The sequence below is a fragment of the Blennius ocellaris genome, assembly GCF_963422515.1.
Source record: "Blennius ocellaris genome assembly, chromosome: 6".
Lineage (NCBI taxonomy): Eukaryota > Metazoa > Chordata > Actinopteri > Blenniiformes > Blenniidae > Blennius > Blennius ocellaris.
Window position 1 is genome coordinate 18233463 of NC_137655.1, and position 24115 is coordinate 18257577.

The 24115-nt window shown below is 39.3% G+C and overlaps 2 protein-coding genes across 5 annotated transcripts; both read right to left on the reverse strand.

Moving 5' to 3' along the window:
* Positions 1–921: 921 nt before the first annotated feature.
* Positions 922–13576, reverse strand: LOC308131595 (uncharacterized protein). 4 transcript variants are annotated; one of them, XM_080498378.1, is made up of 17 exons: positions 13365–13576; positions 12665–12961; positions 11533–11808; positions 11243–11356; positions 10678–10785; positions 10432–10473; positions 10050–10172; positions 9034–9204; positions 8497–8952; positions 8268–8309; positions 7731–7802; positions 6838–7008; positions 5909–5980; positions 4467–5186; positions 4236–4277; positions 3705–3776; positions 922–2982 (listed from the first exon to the last, which is right to left on the reverse strand). In XM_080498378.1, the coding sequence occupies exons 1-17, from the start codon at positions 13411–13413 to the stop codon at positions 2075–2077; spliced, it is 3735 nt and encodes a 1244-aa protein (XP_080354504.1). In that variant the 5' UTR covers positions 13414–13576; the 3' UTR covers positions 922–2074. The 4 variants fall into 4 exon arrangements, with proteins under 4 accessions (XP_080354504.1, XP_080354502.1, XP_080354503.1 ...); XM_080498376.1 differs by having other exon boundaries at positions 8497–9204; XM_080498377.1 differs by lacking the exon at positions 10432–10473 and having other exon boundaries at positions 8497–9204.
* A 1660-nt stretch (positions 13577–15236) lies between these two features.
* On the reverse strand, positions 15237–20183 carry klhl6 (kelch-like family member 6; the record flags this gene model as incomplete). The annotated part of the gene is made up of 7 exons (XM_080498714.1): positions 15237–15526; positions 15836–16049; positions 16272–16474; positions 16836–17073; positions 17439–17888; positions 19670–19835; positions 19924–20183. 7 exons carry the CDS (start codon positions 20181–20183, stop codon positions 15237–15239), a joined length of 1821 nt encoding a protein of 606 aa, XP_080354840.1.
* Between the last annotated feature and the right edge of the window lie 3932 nt (positions 20184–24115).

The window sequence follows — 24115 nt, forward strand, 5'->3', positions numbered from 1 at the left end:
TGTCACGTCTTTCAAAATACTGAAAAACCTCAAAAAGCTCTCCTGCCTGCAACAAACAGTCCCAAAGAAACAAAGTGTGTTCCGAAGCTTCAGTGGACGACTCGTCGCGTTTTCACTGAGGCATCGCTACTGACAGGAGGAATGCCGAGAGCCTCATCTGATGACGCCAAATGAAGACTCTAATATAGCTCTGGTATTGGTTGTGGCCACAGAAATACGATAGTGTTCATTCCCCGCTCGTGCACTGAACTCGCAGGTCAGGTGGTAGCAGATCCCAGACTTCTCAGTGACTCAGAGGTTAAACTAATCATGAATGACTTTCTCACATGGCCAGAGCAGCGCCCCTTAGAAATCCACACAAACTCATCATCCAGCAGTGTGTGAACATGCTTTTTTTTTGGTGTGCATTTGAATCACTTAATAGTTGAGTTGTCTTGATTGCTATTCTCTAGTAGCATCGGTCTGCTGCAGGTAACCTCTGGACATGCATCTGTAAAGAAAAGTGGCTGATTGGGTCGAAGTAATATTCAGGGGTTTCTGTCAGACTTCATACAAAAATTGATACACCCCCTCATCACCAGATTGCACTGAACTCAAGGCACTGCGTCTGAATGGCCATGTGCAGCAATACAATCTTGTAAGCCAACGTTTCAATGCTGTACTTTTATGCTGTTTGTTGAGCTCTGCTTTTATTAAAAAAAAAAGTGAAAGTCCTTCAACTACCCCAGTGCTAAACTCTCAAAAAGAAATGATTTTTCACATGAAAGCTGAAAAAAAAAATCAGGCACTTATGGTTTGTAAAGTCTGATAAACACTGCCCCCTATTGGCATTTAATTATCATTACAGTTTCTATTTTCAATAAACTCAGTTTTTCCAATGAGAATGATTCACAACGGACAACACAAGATTATTAGCTTATTTATTTCAAATATTAGTAAACAAAAAAAAACAACATTTATTGAAAACAACCATTTCCCACAACTGAGCACGAAGTTTTAAGGAACTGTCATAGTATGAAAAAGTTCAAAACAATTTTAAAAAACGCTTAAAAATACAAAAGTCAACAAACTGCACTCGTTTGTTTTGTCAGTGCAAATGTATCTAAAACATAAACTTAATGATGATTTCCATTTTCAATTAGTTAAATTATCATTTTCTATATTAAAAACAGTTGCATGCAAACACAGGCCCATGAATGACTTTTGAAATCATTAAAAACAATCAACATTCCTTCCTTCTATAAAAACCTCAATAAACTACCTAGATACAGTTCATTCTTCAAATTTGATATTAAGGATTCAACCTTGATGCGGGCTCAGTGATTTAGTAGTTCAAGTCTAGATCACAGTGTATTTCCTGTAGCTTAAGGTATAAAAGCAAGAAACAAACAAAATCAAATTCCGATTTCTTTTTAAAGCAGCACTTGAATATAAAGATTCTTATAAATCATGTAATTAGAATTTTTATACTGTATTGTAATCTGATATGTGATTTTTCAATAAAGATGTTAATATAAATTAATTTAAAAAAAAGGTAAAGGTATTTAATCTAGAAGACAGACGGGGGCTCCTCAGTTCGTTTGCTTTCTGCCCTTTCTAGGAAAACCCTGCGAGGCTGAGGTGAGCACAGGAATTGAAAGAGGGGATATCTCTGTCATGTTTTGTTTCGATATTGTATCATAAAGATTTAAGGCACTTTAAGAAGAGGAGAGTGACATTGATAGGAGGACCACCCCTCTTCAAGCACACATGTGATTCTGTTAGTTGTGGCTTTTTATATCAACTTGAGCCATTTATTGCAGTCACTGAGCAAATATGCGACTGCAGCTCCACCCGCTTCATCCTTCTTTTCATCTGTCTTCTGTTGTTCCTTTACGATGTTTTCGCTTTTCCGTTTGTGCGGGGGCTCATTCACAATTCTTGGTTTCCTTTTCCCCTTCTTTGTCCTCAGTGAAGCTTTCATTGTCTGTGTTGATTCGACGACTCTCAGACTGTGGATTCTCTTCTCCATTTATTTTCAAACCTCTATGCCATCCCTTTCACACTCATCTGCTTGTTTCCTCCCTTATGCTGGTTAACCTGTGTCCCTCTCTTTGTGAGCTCCTTCTCTCGTTTCTTCGGCGTTATGTTCGGGAGTGGGTGACGCTTGAGTAGAATCACCCGACTTGATTTTTTCATCTGTTCCTGAAGCAGGTGATCCATTGACCTGATCGGAGTTTGCCTTGTCCCCATGATCACTGGCATCATCTTTTGGTTGTTCATGTTTACTTTCACCTTCACCTCTTTCTGCCTCTTCAGAGAAGCTCTCTGACTGACTGCTTAGCCTGGAATTGTCTCCTTGCTCGGGGGCCGTCGTGGAATCAGGACAGATGGTGTCGTGCTTTTCTTGTTTTGAGCTCTTGAGACTCTCAGGCTGCTGATTGTTTTCTTGTTGGTCATCTTCATGACTTTGTTCCTCTTCCTGCTGGCTTCCCTTCGCTGGGTGTGATTCTTTTTCTACCTGCTCTGACGTTTGCTTCTCTGTTGAGGCCTTTTTGGCTTCATCTGGTGGCAGAACTTCCTCTGACACTTTGGCTTTTGATTCAGCTTCTCTGAGTATTGCTTTTTCAGTGACCTGGTCCTCCTGCTGAGTGGCAGGTTTCTCAGTTTCTTCACTGGTGTCTTCAAAGTCGTTGTCTGACTGGCTGTCTGACTGATCATCAGCTGCTCTATCAGCTGCATTTGGTTGCTCTGAAAGCTTATGATGGAGGGAGTTTTCATGTTTTGATCCTTTTGGAATGTCGAACTGCTGAGAGGTATTTTCTTGATCACCTGGACCCTTGGCTTCTTCCTGGTGTACATCGGTGTCGCCCTCATGAGGTGCGTTTGAAGAGTTCAATGTCGACGGAGACGATGGTTGGACAGACGGAGAAGGACACACACTGTTTGGATGAGCAGGAGCCAGATTGGTCTCGTTATCATCATCCGTGTCCTTCTTTGATTCTGAAACAGGGAAATAATATTAACAAATTAGCATAAGAAATAGCTTGGTAAAATTACATATCCCCCACAAAAAATACAAATTGTCTAAAAAGCTGTGCAATCAAATGTTGTATGAACTGTAAAGGCCAAAGAGACATATGACTCTGAAGGTAGATGAAAAACTTGAGATGAGGCATAATTAATAATTGAAGATACATACTGTGCATCTATAATATATTCACAGTCCAATTATTGCACATTTTCTGATGTCACAGCCTCGTTCCAGAATGGATGAAGTTATTTCGTGCCCTCTAAATTCTTCAAACAATACCTCGTAACGACAAAGACGTTTTACCGAAATGTTTGCAAATTTATTAAAAGTGAAAAAATAAGAATTGCTATGACTGGTTGGTGCTCAGGACCTGCACCGTCAGCAGTGGGACGTTACACAGACGGTGTGTGTCTTTCCAAATTGGGTCCAAACTGAGTTTACCACAAGTGAATTCTAGATAGAAACATTCACGAGGAAGATCAGTGGGAACAGGAGTTCAAATTCGAGCTTAATGGAATATATGCTATTTTGAAGTAAAAGGAAGTTTATAGCAATGCCAAAAGCTCTTACAGTAATATAACATTGACACTGAATGGAAGTCAACAATTTGAATAAAGCGGCTCAGACTTGCTCCACAATCCCTGGACTGTTTTGTTCAATTCAGAAACTCATCAATTTTGCTTCTGCTGACCTTTTTCACTGGATCCAAACTCACAAAAAGCAGAGTGCCGAGGGGGTTTCGTAGGACTCATTGCATGTGCATCTGAAATACAGAAAAAAAGACAAACATGAGATTTTAAATGTAAAATTGAATTGAACATAACGCATACGCTAATTTGAAAGTTTAGAATAAAAATGTTCATCCTGAAAAACTCAGTATGCTTCAATGGCATGATGGAACATTGGTGTAATATTTATAGAACAACTGTCACAAAATTAAGCAGGCAAACAAAAGTCAAGAAAACAGAACTTTCTCAGCCTATTAACAAGAAAGGGATTAAATTAATACAACATACTGCTTGATACATGGAATCTTGTTTTTTTATACAATTCCTAGATTTCTTCTTGAGACATTAAAATTTCCATTTTCACAATTGTATTTCATTATATATAATAATAAATCACTTCAAACATTGAGGATTTATTCTTATTATGTGGTGATATATATTATTAGGCATATATGTAATATATATATATATATATATATATATTTTTTTTTTACCAATTTCCCTTTGAAACTGTTCGGCTTTTTTCTTTACATGTCCTGTAAGAAATGACACAACAGAAGAAAAAGAACATATTTTAAACAGAATAACAAAAAGTATAAATTATCTATGTTTTACAGGTGCTGTTTTTAGTGATATTATATCATATTCTGGAACAAAAAAACATTAAAATATTTCTACAAAATAGAGAGTACACTGAGAGCACAAAATTCAGCAGAATGTATCACCTGTCGGTGTGCCGTCAGTTTTTTCTGCCTCTTCAGAGAAGCTCTCTGACTGACTGCTTAGCCTGGAATCGCCTCCTTGCTCGGGGGCCGTCGTGGAATCAGGACAGATGGTGTCGTGCTTTTCTTGTTTTGAGCTCTTGAGACTCTCAGGCCGCTGATTGTTTTCTTGTTGGTCATCTTCATGACTTTGTTCCTCTTCCTGCTGGCTTCCCTTCGCTGGGTGTGATTCTTTTTCTACCTGCTCTGACGTTTGCTTCTTTGTTGAGGCCTTTTTGGCTTCATCTGGTGGCAGAACTTCCTCTGACACTTTGGCTTTTGATTCAGCTTCTCTGAGTATTGCTTTTTCAGTGACCTGGTCCTCCTGCTGAGTGGCAGGTTTCTCAGATTCTTCACTGGTGTCTTCAAAGTCGTTGTCTGACTGGCTGTCTGACTGATCATCAGCTGCTCTATCTGCAGCATTTGGTCGCTCTGAAAGCTTATGATGGAGGGAGTTTTCATGTTTTGATCCTTTTGGAATGTCGAATTGCTGAGACATATTTTCTTGATCACCTGGACCATTGGCTTCTTCCTGGTGTACATCGGTGTCGCCCTCATGAGGTGCGTTTGAAGAGTTCAATGTCGACGGAGACGATGGTTGGACAGACGGAGAAGGACACACACTGTTTGGATGAGCAGGAGCCAGATTGGTCTCGTTATCATCATCCGTGTCCTTCTTTGATTCTGAAACAGGGAAATAATATTAACAAATTAGCATAAGAAATAGCTTGGTAAAATTACATATCCCCCACAAAAAATACAAATTGTCTAAAAAGCTGTGCAATCAAATGTTGTATGAACTGTAAAGGCCAAAGAGACATATGACTCTGAAGGTAGATGAAAAACTTGAGATGAGGCATAATTAATAATTGAAGATACATACTGTGCATCTATAATATATTCACAGTCCAATTATTGCACATTTTCTGATGTCACAGCCTCGTTCCAGAATGGATGAAGTTATTTCGTGCCCTCTAAATTCTTCAAACAATACCTCGTAACGACAAAGACGTTTTACCGAAATGTTTGCAAATTTATTAAAAGTGAAAAAATAAGAATTGCTATGACTGGTTGGTGCTCAGGACCTGCACCGTCAGCAGTGGGACGTTACACAGACGGTGTGTGTCTTTCCAAATTGGGTCCAAACTGAGTTTACCACAAGTGAATTCTAGATAGAAACATTCACGAGGAAGATCAGTGGGAACAGGAGTTCAAATTCGAGCTTAATGGAATATATGCTATTTTGAAGTAAAAGGAAGTTTATAGCAATGCCAAAAGCTCTTACAGTAATATAACATTGACACTGAATGGAAGTCAACAATTTGAATAAAGCGGCTCAGACTTGCTCCACAATCCCTGGACTGTTTTGTTCAATTCAGAAACTCATCAATTTTGCTTCTGCTGACCTTTTTCACTGGATCCAAACTCACAAAAAGCAGAGTGCCGAGGGGGTTTCGTAGGACTCATTGCATGTGCATCTGAAATACAGAAAAAAAGACAAACATGAGATTTTAAATGTAAAATTGAATTGAACATAACACATACGCTAATTTGAAAGTTTAGAATAAAAATGTTCATCCTGAAAAACTCAGTATGCTTCAATGGCATGATGGAACATTGGTGTAATATTTATAGAACAACTGTCACAAAATTAAGCAGGTAAACAAAAGTCAAGAAAACAGAACTTTCTCAGCCTATTAACAAGAAAGGGATTGAATTACTACAACATACTGCTTGATACATGGAATCTTGTTTTTTTTATACAATTCCTAGATTTCTTCTTGAGACATTAAAATTTCCATTTTCACAATTGTATTTCATTATATATAATAATAATAAATCACTTCAAACATTGAGGATTTATTCTTATTATGTCGTGATATCTATTATTAGACGGTGTCGTGCTTTTCTTGTTTTGAGCTCTTGAGACTCTCAGGCCGCTGATTGTTTTCTTGTTGGTCATCTTCATGACTTTGTTCCTCTTCCTGCTGGCTTCCCTTCGCTGGGTGTGATTCTTTTTCTACCTGCTCTGACGTTTGCTTCTTTGTTGAGGCCTTTTTGGCTTCATCTGGTGGCAGAACTTCCTCTGACACTTTGGCTTTTGATTCAGCTTCTCTGAGTATTGCTTTTTCAGTGACCTGGTCCTCCTGCTGAGTGGCAGGTTTCTCAGATTCTTCACTGGTGTCTTCAAAGTCGTTGTCTGACTGGCTGTCTGACTGATCATCAGCTGCTCTATCTGCAGCATTTGGTCGCTCTGAAAGCTTATGATGGAGGGAGTTTTCATGTTTTGATCCTTTTGGAATGTCGAATTGCTGAGACATATTTTCTTGATCACCTGGACCATTGGCTTCTTCCTGGTGTACATCGGTGTCGCCCTCATGAGGTGCGTTTGAAGAGTTCAATGTCGACGGAGACGATGGTTGGACAGACGGAGAAGGACACACACTGTTTGGATGAGCAGGAGCCAGATTGGTCTCGTTATCATCATCCGTGTCCTTCTTTGATTCTGAAACAGGGAAATAATATTAACAAATTAGCATAAGAAATAGCTTGGTAAAATTACATATCCCCCACAAAAAATACAAATTGTCTAAAAAGCTGTGCAATCAAATGTTGTATGAACTGTAAAGGCCAAAGAGACATATGACTCTGAAGGTAGATGAAAAACTTGAGATGAGGCATAATTAATAATTGAAGATACATACTGTGCATCTATAATATATTCACAGTCCAATTATTGCACATTTTCTGATGTCACAGCCTCGTTCCAGAATGGATGAAGTTATTTCGTGCCCTCTAAATTCTTCAAACAATACCTCGTAACGACAAAGACGTTTTCGAGAAATGTTTGCAAATTTATTAAAAGTGAAAACCTAAGAATTGCTATGACTGGTTGGTGCTCAGGACCTGCACCGTCAGCAGTGGGACGTTACACAGACGGTGTGTGTCTTTCCAAATTGGGTCCAAACTGAGTTTACCACAAGTGAATTCTAGATAGAAACATTCACGAGGAAGATCAGTGGGAACAGGAGTTCAAATTCGAGCTTAATGGAATATATGCTATTTTGAAGTAAAAGGAAGTTTATAGCAATGCCAAAAGCTCTTACAGTAATATAACATTGACACTGAATGGAAGTCAACAATTTGAATAAAGCGGCTCAGACTTGCTCCACAATCCCTGGACTGTTTTGTTCAATTCAGAAACTCATCAATTTTGCTTCTGCTGACCTTTTTCACTGGATCCAAACTCACAAAAAGCAGAGTACCGAGGGGGTTTCGTAGGACTCATTGCATGTGCATCTGAAATACAGAAAAAAAGACAAACATGAGATTTTAAATGTAAAATTGAATTGAACATAACACATACGCTAATTTGAAAGTTTAGAATAAAAATGTTCATCCTGAAAAACTCAGTATGCTTCAATGGCATGATGGAACATTGGTGTAATATTTATAGAACAACTGTCACAAAATTAAGCAGGTAAACAAAAGTCAAGAAAACAGAACTTTCTCAGCCTATTAACAAGAAAGGGATTAAATTAATACAACATACTGCTTGATACATGGAATCTTGTTTTTTTATACAATTCCTAGATTTCTTCTTGAGACATTAAAATTTCCATTTTCACAATTGTATTTCATTATATATAATAATATATCACTTCAAACATTGAGGATTTATTCTTATTATGTGATATATATTTTTAGGCATATATGTAATATATATATATATATATATATATATATTTTTTTTTTTTTTTTTACCAATTTCCCTTTGAAACTGTTCGGCTTTTTTCTTTACATGTCCTGTAAGAAATGACACAACAGAAGAAAAAGAACATATTTTAAACAGAATAACAAAAAGTATAAATTATCTATGTTTTACAGATGCTGTTTTTAGTGATGTTATATCACATTCTGGAACAAAAAAACATTAAAATATTTCTACAAAAGAGAGTACACTGAGAGCACAAAATTCAGCAGAATGTATCACCTGTCGGTGTGCCGTCAGTTTTTTCTGCCTCTTCAGAGAAGCTCTCTGACTGACTGCTTAGCCTGGAATCGTCTCCTTGCTCGGGGGCCGTCGTGGAATCAGGACAGACGGTGTCGTGCTTTTCTTGTTTTGAGCTCTTGAGACTCTCAGGCTGCTGATTGTTTTCTTGTTGGTCATCTTCATGACTTTGTTCCTCTTCCTGCTGGCTTCCCTTCGCTGGGTGTGATTCTTTTTCTACCTGCTCTGACGTTTGCTTTTCTGTTGAGGCCTTTTTGGCTTCATCTGGGGGCAGAACTTCCTCTGACACTTTGGCTTTTGATTCAGCTTCTCTGAGTATTACTTTTTCAGTGACCTGGTCCTCCTGCTGAGTGGCAGGTTTCTCAGATTCTTCACTGGCGTCTTCAAAGTCGTTGTCTGACTGGCTGTCTGACTGATCATCAGCTGCATTTGGTCGCTCTGAAAGCATATGATGGAGGGAGTTTTCATGTTTTGATCCTTTTGGAATGTCGAACTGCTGAGACGTATTTTCTTGATCACCTGGACCATTGGCTTCTTCCTGGTGTTCATCGGTGTCGCCCTCATGAGGTGCGTTTGAAGAGTTCAATGTCGACGGAGACGATGGTTGGACAGACAGAGAAGGACACACACTGTTTGGATGAGCAGGAGCCGGATTGGTCTCGTTATCATCATCCGTCTCCTTCTTTGATTCTGAAACAGGGAAATTATATAAGCAAATTAGCATAAAAAAATAGCTTGTAACAGTCATCCTGATAAATTCAGTATGTTTCATTGGCAGGATGGAACATTGGTGTAATACCTTTAGAAGTATTGTCACCAAAAAAAAGCAGATTCACAAAAGTCATGAAAACAGAATGTTTTCAACAGAAGAAAAAAAAAACATGTTTTAAACAGTATAATAAAAAGTCTAAATAATCTATGTTTTACATATGCTGTTTATCGTGATATTATATCACATTCAGGAGCAAAAAAGCATTCAAATAAAGCTAATTCACAAAATATTTCGTCGTAGTGGTGGCTGAGGAGACTGAACGGTGGACTGTCCACCGAGGAAAGCTTCTTTCTCAGGGTTTCCTCTCTTTCCTTCTGCTCATGAAGAAGAAACACGAACCATTAAAGCTGAAAGCAGCATTGAACAGGTCCTCACACACCAACGCACATTGGAACGTGGTGCATGGCGACGTTTTGCTCACATCAGAGCGCCATGGGAATGTAGGCTAACAAGATTGCATGAGAGTGTCAAAAAATGTCAAATTCCTGATCTGCTGTCAGCCTCACTCCTCCTCCCCCTTAGTAAAACCTCAAGCAACAGCTGCGATGTTAATGACCCTGTGTCAGATTTCTCAGCTTGGCACCAGCGTCGGCCTGCAGCTCACTGCAGGACCTGTGTGCCTGTCAGACCCGACATGTTCACAGTTCATGTGGCCACCGTTTGACCAAAAGTCACAATTTTCACAGTGAGTCATCTCTTCAAAAACATTTTACTCACAACATTGCATATAAGGTTACTTTGTCTATTCAACAGACTTGATCACCTGTAACGTTCGGGTCTGACTCCGTGTCGTCAGTCTTGGGAGCCAAGCTTGCGAGACGCTGAGGAGACCGAAAGGTGGACTGTCTATCAATAAAAGCTTGTTGCTCTGGGTTTCCTCCCTTTTCTTCAGATCATGAAGAAGAAACACACACAAAAAAAGAGATCTCAAATGTCATAGAAATTGTTTCATCGTCCAAAGTGTTGGAAAAGCCAAGTGAATAATATCACACAACTGACACAACAGAAAGAAAAAAAGGTTTTAAAGAGTATACCAAAAAGTATGAATAATATTTAGTGAATTTATGTTTTACAAATGCCGTTTGTAGTGATATTATACATATCTATCTATCTATTATTAGGCATTATATGCAATGTTTTTTTACCATTTTTCTTTTCGAAATATTCCACTCTGTTCATTACATTTCCTGTAAGAAACAGAAGTAAAAAACATGTTTTAATCAGTATAACAAAACGTATAGATAATCTAAGTTTTACATATGCTGTTTTTAGTGATATCATATCATATTCAGTGACAAAAAAACATTAAAATAAAGCTAAATGGTAAAAAAAAAACATTTCCACAAAATAGAGAGTACGCTGAGAGCACAAGATTCAGCAGAATGTATCACCTGTCATGTTCTTGTCAGTTTTTGTAGGAAAGCCTTGTGGTGGCTGAGGACACTGAACGGTGGACGGTCCACCTATAAAAGCTTCTTCCTCAGGGATTCCTGTCTTACCTTCAGATCATGAAGAAAAAACGCAAATCATTATCTATCATCAGTACCAGAAAAGAAAAGTCATAGAAATAGTTTCAATAGTGTTGGAATAGTCCGTGGAAAAAACATCACGTTTATTGACAAACATTCACCTTTAATAATTGTCTGAGATATTTAAAGTGAGATATCACTTAACACCAAGTGATAAGAATGCAAACGGGTGAAGTGTTAAAACAGGTTTGACATGTCGGTTGCACATCAGCAACAGTTTCAGTTTCTTTCAGTTATTCCTCAAATCAAACTATACACTGTCATGTTCTGTCATTTAAAACATCTTTGCAGAAATGTGAATATGAATATTTGACAACATGTGAATTGTCAAAGCAACTTTGACGACGTCTATCAGTCAGTTTTCTTCAGTTGGTAGAAAGATTACTACACTTAGAAGGTATTTCTCCATGCAGGAGAAATGACTTACCTTCTACACATTTGTGTCTTAGTTTCCAGAACATCAGTCCCACAATCAGCCCCACAATCAGCAGAATGGCAATGGGAACACAAATGCCAACAATGAGCGCAGTTGAATTTTTCTCTGCACAAAAGCACAAAAGTCAAAGACATAAACACCCACAGTCTTACATGCATTAAACTAACATTGGAGGAAATCTAAAAAAAGATGCATGTAATTTACTGTCTCAAAATATATTTGCCGGAATGATAAAATTCTGCATCATAATATTATGAGGAGCGGCTGTCAGAGTGTCTTACCAGGGTAGCAATCCCTTGCAGTGAATGTGGTCGTCTCTCTAGACAACGGGTTGCTCACAGTGCAATTGTACTCTTCGTCATTATGCTGATGCCCCAGAGAGATAGTTAAATTTGGGGAGAGCAGCGTGTTTCCATGTGCGCTCCATTCAAACTTCATTAAGGACTCAGACTGTCTGGATTCTGCAGAGCACATCAGTGATGCCCGGGCTCCAGATTCATCAGAGTTGGTGCCTTCTTCCACAATCTCACAAGATATAGTAGGCTTGGATAATTTACCTATAGAGATGTAAGATGATAATAAATAAAAAAAAAATAAAAAAATGTTAAATGGACTTCAGAGTTTTTCCTGTTTTCTAACAAAATTTTAGCTGCATTCAGCCGTTCACACCCAAAGATAGCAGAGCTGCCATGCAAGAAGCTCACGACTCCATTTGGAGCAAGTTTGGGTTCTGCCAAAGTACAATAAGCATTTTATAGACATACTGACAAACCCAACCCATTTCATCATCTGAGCCAAGGGCACTTTGAACTTTAGAGCAAACAACAACTCATACATTTACACATACATGCTAAATGTAGTGTTTGAATTAAGTTTAAAGTAAATTGGCTGGAAACAGAACAGTGTGACTGTTAATAAGATATCTATGACAACGATCCAGCCAGTGGAAGTAAATAAGGAATAGCAATGACATTTGATTATTCAATAAAGTTTGCAAAAGGTTCAATATTTCACTGTATAAATACCATTTAAAAAGATACATTCCAAGCCACTTTATCGAAGCTATGTTCTGAACTGTCAGTTTCTTTGCCATGTTAACTAATAGAGCAGAAGACACTTAATCCTGCAAACAAAGACTTAAGATTCCAGTAGATCGAGAGTTCATTATCAAGCATCCACTGTAAAACCACATTGTAAAACAATAAATCACAGCAATTGTAAAATGAAACACATATGGCATGTTAATCATTTCTGGCATCAATCGCTCTATAATTGTGCTTCAGACAAATACAGTTCATAATTCTTGGTGAAATTTGCTTTAGAAGCGCATAAAGTGTGTAACTCCCAGCTGCAATAGTAGCTACCGTGAATATCTTTAAGTATATGGTTAGAAAACAGAAGGAAAGCACTCACCAATGACCTTCAGCTTAAAACCCAAACGATGCAAGTTTTTTTTCTTGTACACCTCCAGGTTATAGTCTCCACTGTCTTCAAAAGTAAGGCCAGTGATCTCCAGCTCTGCGGTGTGCCAGTTCAGTGTGACCCTGTCTTTATATGGCTTGTACACTTGCTCCTCGTTGCCATTAAACTCAACCACTTTGTCCCCATTGTGTCTCCAGAGGATCTCACTTCCATCAGTATATGTCTTTAATTCGGGATTCAGACTGCCTGTCTGACCCACGAGCACATATTGTATAGGCTGTGCAGCAACTGAACACAGGAAACGCAGGGGAAAAAAACAAACAAAAAAACATAACAAGCTCATACTTCATCAGAACACAAAGTAGCCTATATGCAATTTAATATAACCAATTTAATCAGAATCCACAAACTTGTAAAGTACTCCACATGGGATGTTTGGTGTGTTGTAGTATGGATGTATGTGCATTATATTTATTTATTTATTTTTATTGTTCGTAGTTTTCAGATGCATGCTAAACTTTTTAAACATGAAATATGTCGCTCAAAGGTTACATCAGTCATGCAATCACCGCGACCGTCAACATATTTTTACTGAGCACAATAAAACATTACCTAATGTGTGTAAGGGCTGTAAATGCTCTCAGGCTTAGAAACACAGCACAACGACAATCCACAAATGAGCAAAACTCACCTAAGTGAAGGGTGAAGATAAATACAGCCTGGAAATATCCGCAGATCATTTTCCAAGAGACAGATGATTCTCCAATTGTCCGATTTACTTTCACTTTTTGGTTTCTGTGTCACTAAACGGCAAATAACTCATAACTCGTGTGATCGAAAGACTCATTATCGTCTGAACAAGTCCAGACTGGCAAAGAAACTATTAAGAGCCATTAATGCTGAATAGTAGAGACCAAACGAAGAAGGTACGCCTTTCCAGCCAGTGCAGGTGTCACACCTGAGTTTCCGGTCTGTCAGTACACCTCTCGGCTTTCACAATAAGAACTGGTTTGACCCTGGACACAACCTGGATGTAACTGTTGATATTTCACAACGAGAATTGATCCAAGAGAGATATACACTTTCAAAAATGTTTCTATTTTCAGCATCGATCTTCACTGTATTTTCTTTTCTGAAACTCCATATCAATTATATTTTGAAATGTTGTACTTAACGCTCACTATACCGAGCTTGACCTGGTTTTTTTAAGGTATTCATTGACCGCGACATGTTGACAAGTCCGCTTAAACTGATCGACCCTGGCCTTGTTTTTGCGGTTATTTTGTGCTCGTTTCTACAAAGGATTTGCTTATTTCGGCTACAAGCCACGCAAGCTGTCAATCCTGTAGTTTCTTTCCAAATGTTCCTTTCATAGACAGACAGGTTTCTTTTCCGCCGTGTTTCCTTTACCCCGCCTCCAGCCTTCTTCCGATTGGCTCAGAATTTGATGGAAACCAGCATTGGCCAATCAGTGAAGTGAGGTGGGCTGACGCTTTCATTTGTTGCGCTTCATATTTGAACTTTGAGGACGGAGTTGTGTTATGAATCTAAAGAATAATGTTTTGGCTCAAACCTCGTGTTTGGCCCAAAACATGTGAGATTATACATAAACATTGATTTACTTTCAAACTGTTTCAGTTTGATGCAGATTAATGATTATTCATAATACAAGAGTGTACAGTTATTGTAGAAAAGAAAAAAAAATTAAGAAATTATGTTACTATATACCTTGTTTACCACATTTTCACACCAGGGAAACAATGTATATATTATTATTATTATTATTATTATAGTCAATAATAATAATGTATTTATTTTTTAGTTTTTAGTTGGGCTGCCCATTAGATAAACTTATATATATTGACTCTAAATGTGTTTTGTTGAGCTTTGTCATGGGGTGTTTGTTTGCTTTAAAAGTACAAATATGAAAAGGCATTTGTTAAATGAAAAATAGTACTTATAGTTTTACCACATGGTGGCAGTGTTCACAAAGGTACACAGTTTTCACTGTTTTCATTTATATGGTCTGCTTTTAAATATTGTTGCAGTTTTCCGAGGCTCACTTTTGCCTCTGAGAATATCAGTGGTTCAATTCTGGACTTTGGAGCATTTCTATTTGCAGTTTGCATGTGTGTGTGTTTGAAATGTGTCCATCTAAGAAGTGTGTAGTTTGAATTTATTATTACTGTAACACTTCCTGTATTGTAGTTAGAAATTCTCTGCTCATTCACATCATATGCAGATTAACCAGTTGATACTGTTTTGCATAAAAACTGCTTCAGTGGTCAGTAAGAGGAAAAACAAGCATGATGCATCATCCTTTTTGCTGCACTATTACAGTGAATACATGTTGTTTTGCTGTGTCTGACACTTCTGTTTGAATGTAACTTTTTGTATTCCCCTCAAGCTAAAATAGAGAAAAAAAGACAACTTTTATTGTGATGCGCCTGACAAATACAAGACATATTTGTTTTTATTTTTTCAAATGTTCCTTATGCTTCAACTTCCATTTTCAACAACAACAAGTCTAGTTTGCAGACGTGTGTCTGCGTTGGCACTGGCATTATGTCGCAGGTGTTACTCTGTGTATGTGTGTGTAGGACTTCATTAGTGTCACACTGCCATGGTGCGACACTCCCATTGGTAAAACACACTCCTCTGTCAACACCCCTCGGGCGACGTCCCAGCACATCACTGTGGAGATGACTTGGTTCTTGTTGTCTCTTCCCCCGGTGATGAAAAGTTTGTTATTGCAGGCAGCGATGGCGCAGCTTGCCCTCTCGCCCAGACGGGTCACAAGGGACCAGGAGTCAGACAGAGGCGAGTAGCAGTACATGGCATGCATGGCTCCACCTAGGATCATCAAGGGCATTCATTATTTTAGGTTATAATGTAATCAATCAATGCTATATAGCAGCATTTATTTGCACACTATAAAAGTCGGAAGTCTTTAGCTTTAGACGACATGTTTACGCTACTAGAGTACTCAGATCATTCACTAAATAAAGTGTGCGAAAAGCAAAAGGGACATATATAGTTTATATTAATGTAGTTTTATATTAAATGGGAAACATCGATCCAATTTAAATGTAAATACTACAAATGTAGACTTAAAGCACCTGAGTGAATGTGTTCAGTAACGTTAAACCACTGCTTACGAACCTACTACATAGATGCAGTCTTTGAATGTAACAGCATTTGTGCATTTGGTTTCAATGGGGATGGGCGCCCGCAGCTCCCAGCAGTCTGTTCCTGGTTCCCAGCGTTGAACCTTATCAGTGGCCAGCTTTCCGTTGGGCCCGCCACCAATCACGTAGATCCATCTGTCAAAGCTCGCAGCGGCGAAGGAGCTCACACCATCCGCGAGAGGGGTCACCTGCAGTTCAGGCGAACGCAATCAACTGCGAGCGAGGACATCTGAGCCAAAGCAGGGGAATGCTCGGCCGTAAAACTAATTGTAAACTGCTTGCGAATGATCATTTGGCCAGCTTGAAATGCTCCCCGCAGAAATGCCTTCCACATGCACACAAGTTAAGAGACAATCAAAACACAACTACTTTGGAAAACATGTACATTTATGTGCAGGATTTGTATTTACTTGCATCCAGCGGTTGTGGAAGGGATCGTAGGCCTCGACACTGGCCAGTCTCTGCACTCCATCGAATCCCCCGAGTGCGTACACCTTCCCGCCATGAACTGCCATCTTGTGTCTCCAGCGCCCCGTGGAGAGGAGGTCGATTTGGATCCACTTGTCCAGGGCACCGTTGTACTTCCACACGTCGTGCTGGGTCTCTTTACCTCCTATCGAAACGAAAGTAAAACCTCCCACCATTAATCACAGTTGCTTTTGGACGCTGTACTTTCCCCCGTGCAATCTGATAATGTCTCGATTATTACATTTAAAGCACAACATTTGGAGCAGATAACAGGAAGTGGTTTTAGTTGTTTCCCAATTCAGGAAATGACGGCTCACTTCTTTACTGCTCTGGAGCATGCATACTGTGACAACCAAGACTAAGTTTAATCACATCTTTTAGCAAGAATTCATGACTCAGTGTCTCAATGTGGCGCATCAGCACGGCTATTATTAAACCTCAAGTGACACGTCGATGTCTCCCTACTGGACCAAGTCAAAAGTCTTGGGGACTTTGTGTTGTCTCACCAGAGATGTACACTTCATTATGAAATGTGATGCAGGCAAACTCCACCCATTTCTTGTTTTGAGACTCGTCCTCCACCTCCGTCATTGGGAGCCTGGCCACCTCCAGCCTGCTGCGTCTGAGGGGGTCCAAACAGGTGACGGTGGAAACGAAGCGTTCATCTTTAGTGCAACCGCCAATGATCAGAAACACCTCTGATAAGAAGTGCTGCATGCGTGGTTTGGTTCGTTCTGAGACCACCTATAAAAGGATGCAAGAAACGAATCAACTTCTCAACACAGACGGGATAACGATTAATTAAAAAAGATTTCTTAGAAATTAACTGAAGTATTTCGAGTGTTTTGTGTTGTATACTTCAAAAAGGTTGTATCTCAAAGTATACAATATTTTTCTTTTACCAGAAACCATAATTATCACAATTAAACCATACAAACGGCTTCAAACCTTGTAGTTTATATGAGAGTATAAATAGTATTATTCATTAATCGTCACACTTTTTTTTGTTTGAGGCAACAGGCTGGATTTTGATGGTGGGGCAAAATGAGGACCATGCGCTGAAACATTATCAAAAAAATAAGAATAAATGCCACGACCTGTACACTGACCTCCCTGCCGGACAGGTGATAAACACGGGCCTCTTGCAGCAGAGGAAACACGTCACTGCAGCGGCGAATCAGCTCATCCGACTCCACTTTCTCCACAAAGTAAGCAGGCTCCATTAACGGCAGCCGCACGTGTGGAAGCAGCCTGGCCAGCGTGGAGCAACGCTGATCCTGCCGGGCTCTCACCCAGCACATGAGCGCTTCAAAAACGCACTCCTCACGTTTCACGTCCAGGTCGTCCCTCTGCAGGATGCTCTCCAGACACTCTGCTGGCAGCTCCAGGAAGTCCTGCTGCTGGGCCACTGCAGAGAACTGAGAGGCGATGAAGTCCTGAGCTCTGCTCCTCAGGTGGGCCAGGGCGTGGCTGTCCGCCAGACTGAGGATCCCGATGCAGTTCTCCAGATGCAAGGACTTCGTCAGAAAGTCTGTACATGCATCCACCACGCGCATAAACTGCGAAGAGACCAACGAGGAGCACGTGTCATAATCACTTTTACCACATTAAGCCGCGACTGGTAAATTGACGTTTACTCAGAAAATGCATTTGACTTCTTCAGCAGTCTCATGGCCAAGGTGACTTTACTGTATTTATACGCCAGGGTAGATTTGTTGTGCCGGAACAGGAGAGGACATCTGCATTCATGCAGCATTTACGTAAAGAGACAAGACAAGGACGAAGAACTAAACTGCTTTTATCAAAGACATGCACAGCTGCTAATAGAGCATGGGAGAGATTTAAAGGCTGATTAAAAAAGATTTATATACCAACACAAAACATGTAGCAACAACATACCCAGTGCTGCTAGATAGATAGATAGATAGATAGATAGATAGATAGATAGATAGATAGATGGATAGATGGATAGATGGATAGATGGATAGATAGATAGATAGATAGATAGATAGATAGATAGATAGAAAAATGTCATTAGTTTTGTCAATGTGCAAACAGAACCATATCCACATCTGCAGTTTTCTTCAATAGTCCAAGTGGATTCAGTAATAGTCCCGAGGAAACCGCAGTTTAAATGGTTTCGCCCTTAATCACAGTGGAAACTTCTTCTAAAACCAGCGGCCTCGCCTCTGGGTTTTGTAAAGCTCGGTTTCCACGCTCAGTCACACTTTTAGCGTCTTCATACGTCGTCATATGGAAAGTTTGAGATGAGAATCTAATGGCCAACTTTTAGATTAAACCATGACCTCTTTTACTGAAAGAGCTCTGGTTACCCAAATATAAACTTTAGTGGATCTGTAAAGATATGCCACAATAAACAAAGCAGCACAACAAAATTCATTGCCATCAAAAGTTCAGTTTTTTGAAACTGTCTTGCAGCATAAGCTGTTGAATAAGTTACCAATAAAAAAAAGTGACATTATGTATCCTCCCAATGTCAGTTCAATATGAAAAAGACCACAGACATACCTGTACATAAACCATTTTTATGGGATTCAAGTATTTGTTCATCTATCTTAATGAAAGTAACTCATTTCTCTTCACTTCTTCAAAAGAAAACAGTATCTACAACAAGAAATAACGGCCTTCATGTTAAATGAAGTCTGCAGCTTCAGTAAATGCCCACTTGACTTGTCTAACGGAGACAGATGAAGCTCCACTTCACATAAACATTTGGATAGCAGTTTTTTTTTTTTTTTTTATCCACAGAGTCAGGATGTTTGGCAGTTTGAACTGAAAGATTGATTACAACCAGAGCAAAATGTCTTCAGTGTGTTCACTGAGTGCTGCTCTGGTGTCGCCGACACCATATACATAATCTCACATCGCAACCGAGAATCTTAATCGGCTCGTCACTTCACTCTCAGTCGAATGTCTGCTACATGATAACCACGTTCATCTCCAAAGTTTAACAGTCAGTGTTGCTTTGCTTTTTGCAAAACAGAAAACACTCGAAGACAAACACCTGCCCGCTCTGTTGTGTGGCACAGCTGTGTGGTTAATTTAAGCATGTATGGAAAACTGATCCAGAGTGTAAACAACTGGTCAACTTTCACTTCCCTCTGACACCGGCTCATTTCGTTGAACCAATAAACTGTTGGTTTTCCTGATCTGAGATAAACTGTCTGACTCAACACGGTGCGTAGAGCTGAAGACGACAGTGTGCGAGAAACTGCAGTTTCAATGCTGTCGATCGTTGTCAATATGCTGCTGTATTGAAATATAACCATTGATGTGGCATCCTGATAGAGTTTCTCCTATGTCAACAACACTTCTTTACCTGAAAGTGACTGGCGGCCTCGAGTATTTTCTGGACATTTGAGTGTGTGAGCAGGGCTCGACTGGTGTAAGTATATTCCAGAAGAGAGCGCATTGTGCTGCTGTCCAGCTCTTTTATTTCCACGCGCTCCTCATGACTCTCCTTCAGACCGCTGCAAAACATCGCTCTATGGAGAAAGGCGGCATTAGTTGAAAAGCATCAAACAGCAAACTGCTCCTTCACAACAGTGCCACACAACATTCGGTGACTTTTACCTGAAATATTGACTGGCAGCAGCAAGAGTGGCTCTATGGCATGGGAAGTCCTGCTCCTGAACAGACAGTATGACATCGGTCAGCTCCTTGTTTACTCGCAGGTTCTCCATCCCTTTCTGCAGCTCCAGCGGTAGACCTCCGTCCTCCCAATGTAGTTCGCTCACACCTTCTGCGTTCCCTTTGTTCTCATCCAGGCTGCCTTCGTCTCCGGGAGGCGGCAAGGGAGGACAGTCTGTAGTTCGCTCGAGAGAGTCACTCATCTTTCACACTTCTTCAGAAAGCCCCTCTCTGCGGGGCGACAACAACATGCGACTACTTTGAAAACACCTGCGCCCGCTGAAAAAAGTGGCCCCCCCCCCAAAAAAAAGAAGCCTTGTAGTTGATGTTGGCGAAAAGCTCTCTTGCATCAAACAGCGGTTGTGGATTTGCTTTTTTGTTTGGTTCTCTGTATACTTCCTATTCCTGTTCTGAGAAACATGTGAATGTAGCAGAGCTTATTACGAAACACTTCCTGTTCTTGTGCCTATGCGCTCACCCCCCCCCCCCCCCCCCCCTTCACCAAGTCACCCAATTTTCCTCTTTTATCTCAGACACTTACCACCTTCAAAAACATCCACCAAGCAGAGATCACACTAATCAATCCTCTCAGCTTAAAGCTGAAACTGCTAGTTTAGGGACTTCATTGCGTATTCCAGTGCACTATTTTGCTGGTGAACTGTCGTTCATCACTCCGTCAGGCTGAGGCTAAAGTGGGATAGAAATGATAGTAATTGTGAGAAGCAGGCTTGAGAGCAGAGGACAAAATGATTCTTCACTCAGAGGCAGGTTCGGTCTCAAAGGGGAAGCATGAAAGCTTCAGTGTCTGAAGTCGTTTTCTGTCAGCACTGGTGAGGTGCACTTAAGCAAAGCTCTCAGTGCATTAATGCGTGTCGTTCCCAACCTCTTCTTAACCTTTTCTTCAAGTTTCTGGATCACAACAAAAGGAACCGGCAGTTTAATTTAACAGGTTCAGATCATAAATCTGTCCAGCTTGACGAACATGAGGATCAAATAAACAGCTGTAGGTAACAGCGAAAATGTGATTCAAAGTCGGCCATTTATAAAAGTTTGCCCCAGAATCTGCATGAAAAAAAATCTAGATTGCAGTTATGCACACCTCAGTCCAATGTACAAATCGACATGGTATCTTTCTATTTCTGTTGTCATTATAACTTCATTAGTGTGATAATATAATATAATTAATACTCACTGATCAGAAATGATTTCCTTTTACTTTGTTGAATGCTTCAGATGCTGATGGAACGGAAGCGTTTAGTTGAGTTGACATGTTTTGCAGCCTTGCTAAGTGCAGTGAAAAGAATATTCGGTTGCATATTCAGAGCGCTTACGGGGGATTTGCGTGACCTACTGATTTCAGTGCACAAATGATAGATCTGTTATTTATTAGATCTGCCTGCAACCCTAAACCGAGGCCTAATCCTAACACGAGGCCAAAGCCTAACAACAACTCCTCCTCACGTGATCTAACGAGCTGTACACTTTACCTTCTACCTTCCTCTACATACTCAGGCTACGAGAGCTGAAACATGCCGAGGTTAGAGAATAAAAAAAGGAAAAAGGAGAAGATGACCTGAAAGAGTCATTGGATAGCTTTACTTGAGAAGCACAAGGGTCACAGCCAAAGCAGAGAAACATGTCATAACGATTTACAGTAATAGAGTGTTTAGGAGAGATTTATTTCTGTATTTCTTTGTAATAATTTGATCTGTCATCCATCCTTTAAATCACATTATCCAACTTCTTCAACTACAGCTAAAGAGCAGGTCATCAAGGCCGACGCACAAAGAAAGAGTCACACTCACACTGAAGGTTAATTACATGAACTGAAACGCCTGCTTTCATACTGTAAAGGAGGAAACCAGAGAACCTGGAGGAAACCTGCTCACAGAGAGAATATGCAAACTACACAAAGGGGCCTTGTACATCCTTGCTAATAGGTGAGGCTGCAAGCTCCGACATAACTTTTCAGTTCAAAGTTCATTTGTTTAGACTTTATTCAGTGAGCTGATGACAGGACATTTGAGAGAGCGTTTGTGTGATACTACAGTGCAAAATCATCGTTTTAATGATTTTTTTTTTTATACAACATTGCACATTCAGATGATGGGGTCACATGCACAAAATTGCCTGCATACATACGTATGTCATCGTTAATTCACATTATTAACATGGATTCTTCCACATACACACAATTAACAACAGCACTGTTTGTTTTGATTTTACTCAAAATTATTATTCAGTTTATTTTTATGCCAGTCTCTGTAGGGGTGAATATCCTCTGTAGGACCAAAATACTTCTATGTAGGTGTATGTTATTGCTTTCTCTCCTGCAAACATAAAAAATAAAGTAAACTGAAACAGTAAAATCTGAACAGAGAAGCTAATTCAAATCTCTGCACTCACCTGTACTATGGTTCAAGCAGTTAATTGTTCTGACAGCCCTGCTGAATAATAGGAATACAACTTCTCAGAGGGATAATTTCCTCAAGCTGGTCTGATGCTGTTTAAGCAAAGTCAAGCTAATTCCACAACATATTGTTAATATGATCCACAAGAAAACCACAGCATATCCTGGCAGAAGCATCATCATTATTATTATCATTATTATTATCATTATTATTATTATTATTATTATTAGTAGTAGTAGTAGTAGTAGTAGTAGTAGCAGTATTACAACTACTACAACTAAATCCAGGACCATGACACATCAAATGACACTTGACATTCTTTCTTAGGAATGTCATTGTTTCTTTAGTGACTTATTGGGGGCACTTGATTAGACTTCACTGTGAATGGCTGAACCCACATGGAAAATACCATATTTCACCTTAAAAACATTTCGATTATAAAGATTTACAGTCTAAATAATACGTGTATACACATAGTTTGAGCATGTAAATCCAGATCCAACACTGATTTATATTTACAGGATAATTGAGGAAGGCAAAACTCAACAAAACATTATTACACCAGCAGGGATTTACCCACTGTGTTTGCTTTTGTGAGTGCATGCACCTGCAGCAGAACTGTACTTTTCTTTTACTGCCCATATAGTGGCGCTGTTGCTTCAATAATCAGAAGGAGAAACTTTTGTAAAAAAAAAATAAAAAGATAAAACAATAAAAAAATAAAGGCCAAAATTGGATCCAAGCTGTTTCCAAGCGACGCAAACTAACATAATAAAAGTAAAGTCTAATTAACAGTCTGTGATCCGGTTATGTATTTAAATGTATGTATGTATGTATGTATGTATGTATGTATGTATGTATGTATGTATGTATGTATGTATGTATGTATGTATGTATGTATGTATGTATGTATGTATGTATGTATGGATGGATGGATGGATGTATGGATGGATGGATGGATGGATGGATGGATTGTTTCAGGGACACCTGAACAGCGAGCATCATATTATGATAATTCAGGGGTAGCTGAGGTGAAAATGAGCCCCTCGCTGTTCAACTCATTTTGCATCATTTTTTCTTCTTCAATATATCCATGTCAAGCCCACAGGTGGCAAAAGTAGTCACATTCCTCTGGTGACACTTTAGTAAAAAATTACTCCGGGTAAAAGCACAAGTAGTGCGTATATGGTTCTAAGGATACATAAGGCTTCTTTTTGGGTGGGTTAGACTCATGTGCATTTCATGATTGAACTTGTATGATATTGGAATGAAGTACTGGCTGTACTGTAAATCAATGCAATAATTTTGCATTCCTGAAAAATGTCAAAACACAAGGTAGTCCATGTTATGAAAAGTTAAACTTGTATAACAAAAACGACTGTGATGTAAACCATACACGTAACAGGGAGGATGAAGTCAAAAGAGTTATATGATCATCACCAATCTCAAAGTTTACATGGGAAATGTTCTCTGCTGGAACTAACTGCTTCTCTCTGGCTGACTTTCTACATTATTCCTCTGATGTCAGGTTTTCATCCGCAGAGGTTTGGAAAAGTAAAGAGATGTGAAGATATGATTTAAAGATGTTGGAGTAGAAAGTACAGATATTTGTGTTCAATTGTACAGAGTAAAATGAAAATGTCAAAAATAAATAAATAAATAAATGCTCAAGTTCAGATGCCTGAACAATGTATAGTAACCAGGTATTTGTGTTTCCCCACTTG